Source organism: Chrysochloris asiatica, unplaced genomic scaffold (assembly GCF_000296735.1).
Source record: "Chrysochloris asiatica unplaced genomic scaffold, ChrAsi1.0 scaffold00020, whole genome shotgun sequence".
NCBI lineage: Eukaryota > Metazoa > Chordata > Mammalia > Afrosoricida > Chrysochloridae > Chrysochloris > Chrysochloris asiatica.
In genome coordinates, this window is record NW_006408538.1 from 5,188,889 (window position 1) to 5,200,087 (window position 11,199).

The window sequence follows — 11,199 nt, forward strand, 5'->3', positions numbered from 1 at the left end:
CCTTAAGGTTCACAGTCCGATTTGTAACCACTATGCTACCAGTGGTTAGTGGATTTGAATTGCAGACCTTGTGGTTACTAACTGATGTGTAACCACTAAATCACCAGGGCTCACCGTTTAGCTGGCATCTACCTTAAATGTTAGCCTTGTGCCCTAACTTAAAAAGCAGATTCACCAGAACTGATAGATTTTTCCTAGGTATTCCTTTCCTAAATGTCTGACCTGGTAGGTTCTTCTTCCTATTTGTATACTTGTGGAACAAAGAGGAGAACATGCAATTAGACATTTTCTTTGTCCCTTTAAAAGACTTTAAAATGACTGTTGTTTTAGTTAGACTCTTGGTAACTATTTGGGAACTCTGCCCTTGGGCATAGTCTGGCTTACCATGCAATTTCAAGGTTGGCAAAGCAAGGACATTTCAACTTTGGTTGTGGGAAACTTCCATTTGTTGTGAAAATGTCTTTAAAGCAAACTACAGTGGGAAGAGGGAAACAGATCTGTGCAGGTCAGATGGGAGAGGTGCCTACGAAAATTCATATACACTTAACAGAGCAAATAGGCTATCTCAGCAGCTGCCCAGTTGAAACAAGAGCAAAAGGAAATATGGATACAGCTATGTAAATGTACCATAGGAGTAAAACACTAGAAAAGGTTGAGGCAAAATAAGAACGGAAGTGTGGTAAGTATGGCCGGAGGAAAGACTATATATAACTACCTCTATGTTTTCTGGAGAAAGGAACATAACATCCAAGTTAGTCAGTGCCTCAAACTATAGAGGAGTCCTGGTATGGCTCTGTAGGATCAGCACTGGACTGCTAGCTGCAAGGTCAGCAGTTCAAACCCACCAGCTGCTGCTCAGAAAATCTATACAGGGTTCCTAGGAGCCAGAACTGGCTTAGTGGTACTTAACAACATAGAACCTGGCAGAAAACTATTGTAAGTCAAGAACTCAGAAATTCATTAGCAAATTTAGATTAAGCAATGCTTTGTTAATTTGAATGTCATCTGACCTTGCCTAGGCTTTTCAGGGGAGTGGCTGGCAGGTTTGAACTGCTGACCCTGTGGTTGAAACTGATCTTGGGGTCCAGTGCATATTCCACAGTGCCACACCAGGACTCCAGTATCGGAATGGGAGCTGTTTAAAGACTTCTAGCAAGTAAGAGGGAAAGCTGGTAGCGCAGTGGTTACGAGTCGGGCTGCTAATCTCAATGGTCAAAACTACCAGCTGTTTCATGGGAGAAAGATGAGGCTTTCATTCTGCTCCTGTAAAGATTTACAGCCTTGGAAACCCTGTACAGGGTCGCTATGAGTCGAAACCGACTCCAGGGCACATAACAACAATAAGAGAAGACGTAAAACCATGGAACTTAGTTGTGCAGGATTTATTATTAATACTTGGTGTTTATATCCCTAGTTGTTCTCAAAAGGATATATCTTATACAGAAACATATGACAAAATAGAAAATGTAATTAAAAGTAAGAAGAGGAGGAAGTTCTTAGAAAGATCAAGTAGGGAAGGATTGGGAGCATTGTTTTGAAAATGCATTGGGTGTTTTTGCGTGTTTTAATGTACAAGGGAGCAGAGAATTTGGCCTTAAGCTATTTAGAAACTACCCCAGAGAGAAAAGTATAGATTTTCATGTTGTTGTTAAGTGCCATCGAGTCATTTCTGACCCATAGCGATCCTGATAGGGTTTGTGAAGCTGTAAATCTTTACGGGAGCAGAAAGCCTCGTCTTTCTCCTAAGGAACTTCTGGTAGTTTCAAACTGATGACCTAACTAAGCTACCAGAACTCCCTATGGATTTCCATAGTGGCTACTTCAATTCAGACAAGTTAAATCACTCAGGAACTGTGATGTTAAGGTCAAAGGGAAGTGTTACTGAAGGAACAAGTTCTCCAAGCTTTAAAGGAACTTGATTGTTAAACATACTAGGCCCCTGGAGTCCCTGGGTGGCGCTCTTGGTTTAGATGCTCAGAAGGGTGGAGTTTGGAGTCCACAGAGAAGTGCCTCAGGAGAGAAAGGTCTGCTGCTCCAGAGCACAGTTCTTTGACACACATGGGTGACCTTGAGTTGGAATGCACTCAGCAGCAGCTAACTATAGGCTTATGGCATAATTCAGAAGCAGAGTTTAGTAGAGTTAATTTTCTAGGAGGCCAAAATTATGTCAGCCAGGTATTAAGAGGGGTGAGCTGTCATGCTAATATCTTGCTGGCTTTGTAAACATAAGGAGGAATGGGCCTTTGATTGTTGTTAAGTACCATGGAGTTGATTCTGACTCATAGTGACCCTTTACAGGAGCAGAATGCCTCATCTGACGACCTTGAAGTTGGCAGCCCTACTACGCTACCAGAGCTCCTTTTGATAGGCTGTTTAATTTTGAGGCTTCCTAATTCTGTTTCTCTGATTTGGATGTCTTTGGCTTTTTACTTGTAAACTCCACAGGTATTTAAAAGAAAAAAACCTTCACAGTGGAGTAGGGAACATGTACATCTGATGACTTCTGACATTCTTTTTGGAGAAGGGAAGAATTGTCTTAGACAATGAGGAGCTCATTTCCTTCTTTTACACCTTTGCTTGTTTTTTTTTCAGGAACCTGTTTACTACTATACAGCAGAATTTCTTATGAGACCTCTGGTCTTTGTCATAAGAAGACTATTTGTATCCTTCTCTGACCTCCTAATTACAAAATGACAATACTCATATATTAACATGCCTCTCTCTTTAACCAGCATACCTTTCCGAAGCCATGAAGCTGACACAGTCTGAGCAGGTGAGATGCTTAATGTTTAAAACATGGTTTAATTAATGTTTGAAACAAGGTTTAATTAATGTTTGAAACAAGGTTTAAAAAGTGTTTTTTTCTTTTTTTAACTTTTTATTGTGCTTTGGGTGAAGGTTTATGCAGCAGATCCTCAGTTTTACATTCAACAGTGCATATTTTGTTTCATCTCATGGATTAAAATCCCTTCCGATGTGACATCACTTATGCCATTCTTGTTTCCTGTTTTCATTCCTCCTTCTCTCCTAATTTAGAACAGCTTTGTTGTGGAGGTTGGAATTGAGCATAAAATATACCATTGTGCCCCACTCACAATGTTCTAGTAAAAAAAATCTATAAAATGGGCAGGAAAAGGAAACGTAAAGGAATTTAAAATGAAATTAACTACTGTTGATGCCAGAAAGTTTTACCTTTAGTTCACAGCAAGCGTACAGGTCAGACAAAGAGAAGATAATTTGGACCTATTTTGCTTTTGAAGATAATTTAAATCTGAATACTTTTTCTACTTGTCTTTTCCCGAATTCCTGAGCAGTTCTGGTACTTTCAAATTTGTTTCACCAATAGCCTAAAATTGTTGTCTTTGCTTGGAGAGAGCCTACTTGGGCTTGCAAAATAACCTTGTCCATAGATAATGATACATGTGGTTGTTTAGTGCTGTTGAATCAGTTCTGACTCATAGTGACCCTGTCAAGGGTCTTCAAGGGGAGTGGCTTAGTGGGTTTGAACTGCTGACCTTGCGGTTAGCAGTTGGGTGTAGAATACTTCTCTAAGACAAACCAAGTAATTCTGTTAAGTCCTTCAGTGATGGAAAATTAGCTCCTCAAGCCAAACCAAGGGCACCTAGAGTTAAGGTTAATTCCTTTCCTTTGTTTAGAGCTTGCTTGTGTTTGTGGTGCAACACAGGTACGCATTGAGCCTCCTGACCTCACTGTTGGTAGGCAGACTTCCTTTTTAGCTGGGTGTAGAATTAGGAGAAGGGTTCTAATTTTGAACTTAAATTTACATTCTGATTTGGTGTGTTGATTTAGAATAGTACTTTTGAATTCCTGAATGAATAATGCTTTGTTATTAATAAAAATGTTAGCTTATCCAAAAAATACCTAATTTCACGTGAAAGTTTTGAAGCTTTGCTGTTGTGGCTGCTGCGGGTGATTGCACCAGACTGCAAAGCCCTTTGAATCACAAGGTCAGCAGTTCACGCTCACCAGCTGCTCCTTGGAAACCCTATATACAGGGTCGCTATGGGTCGGAACTGACTCGGCAGCCCTTCAATAACAACTACAACTCCATTATAAACATAGCATGTCAGTTTAAAGTATTGCTGGGCTAATTGGGAAGGTGACTCTTGGGATCGTGTTTAGGATATCACTAAAGAGACTTAAAATTTTTAATTCTACAGATTGTACCTTTTCATTCTGTGTAACAGGCTCATTTGTCACTGGAACTGCAAAGGGATAGCCACATGAAACAGCTCCTGCTCATCCAGGAGAGATGGAAGAGGGCCAGGCGTGAGGAAAGGTCCAAAGCCCAGCAGAACATAGACAAGGATGGGGCTTCCCAACTTCAGGCATCTCACAAGCCCTCTGCTGAGGATGCGGATGGCCAGAGTCCCCTTCTCTATCAGAGGTGCAGCCCTTCTTCAGAGAAACTCCTGCCTGAAATTCAGGGCGTCTTTGATAGGGATCCAGACACACTCTTGTTTTTACTTCAGCACAAGAGTGAGCTCCCAGAGCCTCGCATTGGGAGCAAGGCCCCGAAAGATGATAAAACAATTATAGAGGAGCAGGCCACGAAAATTGCTGATTTGAAGAAGCACGTTGAGTTCCTTGTGGCTGAGAATGAAAGATTGAGGAAAGAAAATAAACAACTAAAAGCTGAAAAAGCCAGACTTCTAAAAGGTCCAATAGAAAAGGAGTTGGATGTTGATGCTGATTTTGTGGAGAAATCAGAGCTGTGGAGCTTGCCGCCGCCTTCAGACACGGCTGCAGCCTCTTCAACCTGGCAGAAGTTTGCAACCAACACCGGGAAAGCCAAGGACATTCCAATTCCCAATCTCCCTCCCTTGGATTTTCCATCTCCAGAACTTCCCCTTCTAGAGCTTTCTGAGGATATTCTGAAAGGACTTATGAATAACTAAAATGAATGGCCACAGAGGAGGTGAGAAGACGAACTAATTCAGTTAATCCAGAAAAAGAACGAAAGGGAAAACCACATGCCAGGGTGACCCTGCAGATACAGCACCATCTGGCAGACTGTAGACGAGGCGTTGCCAGGACTCGGGAAACAGCCACTGTGAAAGACATTACACATCCGATTTACTGACTGGAGCTCGGGATTCCGGACTTGGCAGACACTAAACTCTTGGAGGTTCACTTTCTCCTGACACAAACCAAATGGCTACCTGGAATTAATTTTTCAAACAACCATTACTTATCTTCAGGGTTAAAATGTATAAACGTATGTTATGTGTAAATTAATCTATAATGCCATAAATGATAATGCAAACCTAAATAATACGATAGCCTGAAGGGCTGCCATGCTTTCTATCATGCATTGACTGTATGCATTTTGTCATGCACATTTTGTTTGTTTGAATCAGGTGTGTAAGAGACATGCCTTTCTAGATGAAACTATGTACCACACTTTGCACTACTCATAAAGATAACCTCAAGACTATCAGGAGAAATTGGTAAATTTCCATTTTATGAAGTAAAGAACCAAATTACTAGTTATGCTTTTTTCTTTTTTAATTACCAGTTTACATAATTAATCAGGGTGCATTTTAAGTTCTAACTTCTTTATTTTGTAGTGCATCATATGGAAATACCAAGGAAATACCCTTTTGTTTTTAATGATGCATGAATGGAAGTAATGCTAGTTGGCAGTATTTGGTTATAAGAAATCAATAAAGTAATTGTGTTTTATACCGTTGTTGAATGTGGTTGTAGGTGAAAAAACTTTCTTGCATGACTTCTCTCTGTTGTAAAGTTTGAATGTGAATTTGAACAGATGCAGTCAGATCTTTAATTTGATCCGTGAACTATTTTCTTCAGTGCTTTGTTGTCAGTTTCCCCTATAACGAGGGGCAGAGAATACAGAAATTCCTGAGGTTTAATGTTCCCACACTTTTCCCTGACACAGCATATATGGAAAATTGTCAGGGCTACTCCAGGACAGAGATCCCTTTACTGGGCACCAGCCATCCTGGCCAAACCCAGTGCTGGGGGAAGCCCTGACTGGCCATTGTCCTCTGCAGACTGAGGATGTTCCCGGAGTACAAAGGGGAGGAGAAGGACAGCAGCAAAACAGCTGGGCACTAGCCATTGGGTGTGTTTACTGCAGGGTTCAACTTCCTGTGTGGAATTATGAGAGCGACAGAAATGTGGATAGAGTGTCTCAGGAAAGAGGATTAAGGACAGTTGGAGTTGACAAAATTTGTTTGGATAAAACAAGCATAAATAGGGTCAGATGAAGTGAACCATACAGAGGTCAGTTTTTCCTGTTTTCCTCTTGGTACAGGTGAAACCAAAATTAAACTCGTTTTTAAAATAAGAGTTCCATTCTTTTAAAAGTCAAATGTTACTTGAGTTACCCATCTCAGTGTTGCATTATCTCAGACTCTTGAGATTTTGTTTCCTTAACTTTTCTTCTAAAACTTGAGATTTATGTTTGTGCTCAAAATAAACCTTTTTACTAGCCTTAGCCATTTCTCTATAACAACTGAACCTTGTCATGTTTGATGTGAACATTTGCTAATTCTGACAACCGTCTCCTCCGACTATTGATTTTACAGGGCCTTTCCCTATGCAGTCTCACCAGCAAATGCAAGTTAAACACTATTTGGTACTCTTGTTTAATCTGTTTAAGTTTTATGTCATTAGAATGCATATGTCTTTTGACTAGGAATACACCGTACCTCTGCAGCGTCTTGTTGAGTGCCTTCCAATTACTAGTGACCCTATATAGGGTTTCCGAGGAGTGCCTGGTAAGTTTGAACTGCTGACCTTGAGATTACCATCCACACTGCTTCTCCTATAGCGCCAGCCCAGGACTCCAGCATCTCAGGACAAGGTTTTCATAGCATGGTGGTGGTATTGTTGTTAAGTGCCACTGAGTTGATTCTGATGCATAGCGACCCTGTATAGTTTCCAAGGAGCAGCTGGTGAGATTGAAACACCGACCTTGCAGTTCAAATGACTTTGCAGTGTGACGCATTAGTCCACAGCGCCACACCAGGACTCCAGAGTGGTGGTGGTGGTGGTGGTGGGGTAGGAGTTACTGGAAAACCACCACCACCTGTTGGTTTTATAAAATGTAGAGCTTAACCTCTGAGCACATGGTGCATCTCCTGGAGACAGTTTTTGGTGTTTGTGTCTTCTGTCTTCTTTTTGCTTAACATATGAGGCCTTTAATAATAAGCATGTTAACAAGCTCGCATTTCTTTATTCATTAGTGGCTTCTTGCTGTTGAATCCAGATAAGTGTCGCTGTATGTTGCTGCCTAGTCCTAGTGATGCCATGTGACAGAAGAGAGCTAACTGCCCTATGGGTGATCTTGGCTGTAATCTTTATATAAGTAGACCCACGGAATCAAACTGCCAACCTTTTGCCTGCTGCTAACCTTTGCAACACCAGGGCTCCTTTCCAGACAGGAGTTCAAAACCCAGAATGCTGAGTTCTGAGTTTTCATTTTCAACTTTCTGAAAATTCAACAAAACATTCTTTTGAGTGGAAGACATACTTAAGAGAAAGGAAGGTGTTTTCACAACAATCCATTCCTTCAAAGGTATTTATTATCCCTAAAGTTTTACCAAGGTTACTGAAATAATGACAATATTTTGTTTACATTTATTTTGGATAAAATAGGTAATTTCATATGTAACCAATTGAGGTCCAGAGTTTGTGACTTAGGTGAAATGAGATTGGGAGCAGAGTCCAGAGCACAGACAGTTGGTGTGACTAGCAGTTCTGTGCAGTTTCTATTGGGCTGCACAGGAGGGGAGTTGTTGTTTATCCACCGTGGTCCAGGGGCGTGGTCACTCACACTACACTTTAGGTACACTTTGGAGACCCTTTGGGGAAAGACAGACTTCTCCTTACATTCAGTAGCACCTGTTCTCATTTGTGGGAAACTGGTTACCGTTTTATAGATGAAGATGAAAAATAGTGAGAGACATAGTCTGTCATAGGTTTGTAACCACGTTGAAGAGTCAAGATGTGAATCATTTACTGAATCAGGCTAGTTCATTAAAGATCATATCTTGTTATAATCCCAGTTTATCCTGATGACAGGCCGGCTAGAGCAAGCAGTGGCTATTTATAAAGAAAAAGTGTTGCCATCCTCCTTTTAAGGCCACTGCTGACCAACTCTGCCATCTGGTGGCCAGTGAGAAGCTAGGACGAGTACTTGCTCTCCTTCAGTCTCAAGGGTGGATGGACTTGTACTAATGATTGGTATGAAAGGATGGGGATTTGGTTGAGGTCTTACTCAATTTCTGTAGTTTGAACAGACATGAAAACAAAACCGAAAAGGAAAAGTGTCTTTGAGAGTATCTGGTTGAGATTAGTGAGCGGAAGGGGCCGTGTAGCTCGGTACATTTGGTTCCTGGCTGACCTGGCTTTTTAGATCTTGCTGCCTGGGTTTAATCTCAAGCAGTTAACCCATAGTGAATCAACACTCCATCTCCCCAGAAATGATTGACTGAAAGATAATTGGTCTAGTGTGGGTGAGGGGTTTACAGATCTGGAGAATTTGGGCAGCCAGAGCAGGCCTGAGGCAGTGTGTCCAAATTCTTAGAAGAACCAACTAGATGGTTGCTCAGGGACCTAGAGAGGGGATGGGCTGGGTTGTAAAAAGTTAACAAATACTTAACGTGGTCAGTGGTACGACCTCAGCGGAGAGTGGTTTAGACAAGTGTGTAGAACTGCAGGATAACATGCTAAAGCACAAGGTCAGCGGTTCAAACTCACCACGGTCACTATGGACAGCACTTAACAATAGGGAAGTAACACGGTTTACATGCGTATAAATTGAAATATGTTGTTAAGTGCCATCGAGTTGGTTCCGTCTCATAGTGACCCTGTACAGGGTTTCCAAGGAGCGACTGGTGGGTTTGAACTGCCGACCTTGTGGTTGAATTGCTTATCCTCTAGCACCATATAAGCTTCAAATGTTTAAGGAACACCATTTTGCCTTCTGCCATTAAAACTATACACACAGCTAGTTAACATACAGCCTTCATGGAAGCATCAGGACAAGGTTTCTAGATAGAAAATTGCATGAACAAAGGCATGGAGTGGAAATGGGGAAGAGAGACTGAGTAATTAATTGTGAGCCAGACCAGATCATGGCAGATGCATAAATTCAAACAAAATAGGTTGATTTCGATTAAGAGGAAAATAGAGGGAACTCTAGTGGACTGTCCTTTGATTTCTTAAAAATGAGGGGCTGGGGCCAGGTCCTGGTCTTGAAAATGGAAAATACTTGGAATAGACCTAAAAGTTCGTGTTTCTTGTAGCTAAAAGGAATAGAAACTATTTGGAATAGACCCTAAAAGTTAGTGTTTCTCGAAGCTAAGAGGGTGAACATTTTGTGGTTTTTAGCTTACACTTCCTTCTTTTGGGCATTGGATTCGAAAGCAGTGTGGAGTGCGTACACCAGTTACGACAATGACAAAAGGTGAAGGATTTAAGGACACAAACGAGAATATCTGAAAGTCCCCAGAATCCAGGAAGACAAAGACTACAAAAAACCTGACAGGTTAGATAAGGAGTAGGGTAGGGTAGGACTTCCTAGTGTAGCGCTGTAGGTCAGCAGTAGATTGCGAACCACAAGGTGGGCAGTTCAAACTCACCAGCCGCTCCTTGGATACCCTATACCAGGGGCGTTATGAGTCACCAGCACTTAACAACACCATAAGGGTAGGGTTAAGGGACTAAAGCCTCCTTTGTTATTGTTAAGTTCTGTCAAGTCAATTCCAACTCATAGTGACCCTGTATAGGGTTTCCAAAGAGCTGCTGGTGAACTTGAAACACTGACTTTACAGTCTGATACATTAGCCCACAGTGCCTCACCAGGGCGCCTAAGGGGTGCCTGAAGTAAAGGACAATTTCTAAAAGCAGATAGGAAAAGCCTATGCTCCCTTGGCAAAGTCTTGCTACTAAGGATGTTATGAAATCCCAGGGCCTCGGCTGCCACTCACCGATCTGTTGTTGGCTTTTAGATAAGATACTTTCCTATTTCTATGAGGAAATGGGTGCTCCAGAAGAGGCCAGGCTGTTTGAAAGATATTAACCACAGCCACAAAATGTGGAGGCAGCAAGAATTAATTAGGAGGGGCAATAGAGTTAGACCAGTTCTCCTTAGGTAATTTTCATTGATTTAAAATATCCAATACCTTGCTTTTTGGACATTGTGATAAATTCTAGAAGAGTCCCTGTTTTGTTTTTTAAAGTTGGTTGAAAGTAGTTATTGAGGTATATCTATTATTAAATTTTTGATATGAATTTGTCTTGGGCTTAATTTTTGAGCTTAGTTTTCAGTTATATGTGGTTATTTAATGGTAAATCAATTTGTGACATTAAAGCTGTTGAAAACACTCATTTAAAATATTGACATTTTTTTCAGTTGAACTTAGAATATTAAAAACCTTTTTGTTGTTGAGTGAAGTTTTACAGAACAGAAAATCAGTCCCACACGCAACAAATTACACACTGAGAGAAGTGTCATTACATTGATTGCAATCCACTGAACGTACCATCAGTTAACAGTGTTGTTGTTAGGTGCCATCAAGTCGGTACTGACTCATAGAAACCCTATTGCACAGAGCAATGTACACTGCCTGGTCCTGTACCAACCTCACAATTGTTGCTGTGTGAGCCCATTCCTGCTGTCAATGTGCCCGTCCATCTCATTGGTCTTCCTCTTTACCACGTTACTTTGGTTTTCCACGTTACCAAACATGGTATCCTTCTCCAAGGACTGGTCCTTCCTGGTAATATGTACAGAGTATGAATGACGAAGTCTGGCCATCCCGGCTTCCAAAGGGCATTCTAACAGATTCGTTCTTTTGCCAGTCCATGCTACTTTTAATATTCTCCTCTAACAGTTCTTCTACGCTCTTCCTTTTTCACTGCCCAACTTTCACATGCATATGAGGCTATTGAAAATACCATGGTGCTTGGGTCAGGCACATCATAGTCCTCAAACTGACATCTGTGCTCTTTAACACTTTAAAGAGGTCTTGTGCAGATTTGCCTAATGCAATGCCTTGATTTCTTGACTGCTGTTTCCACGAGTACTGACGGTTGATCCAAGCTAAATGAAGTCTTTGGCAACTTCAATCTTTTCCCCATTTAACCATATATCATGTATTGGTCCCATGGGAAGGATTTTTGTTTTCTTTACATTGAGATGCA

The 11,199-nt window shown here is 41.2% G+C and overlaps 1 protein-coding gene across 1 annotated transcript in view; it reads left to right on the plus strand.

The window, feature by feature from the left end:
• LOC102818569 (nuclear receptor-binding factor 2-like) overlaps positions 1–4,919 on the plus strand; it is a 17,997-nt gene extending 13,078 nt beyond the window's left edge. Inside the window, exons 2-3 of the mRNA XM_006835810.1 lie at positions 2,733–2,773; positions 4,209–4,919. Of these exons, the coding sequence (XP_006835873.1) occupies positions 2,733–2,773; positions 4,209–4,919 (752 nt within the window). The remainder of the gene's footprint in view (positions 1–2,732; positions 2,774–4,208) is intronic.
• The last annotated feature ends 6,280 nt before the right edge of the window (positions 4,920–11,199 follow it).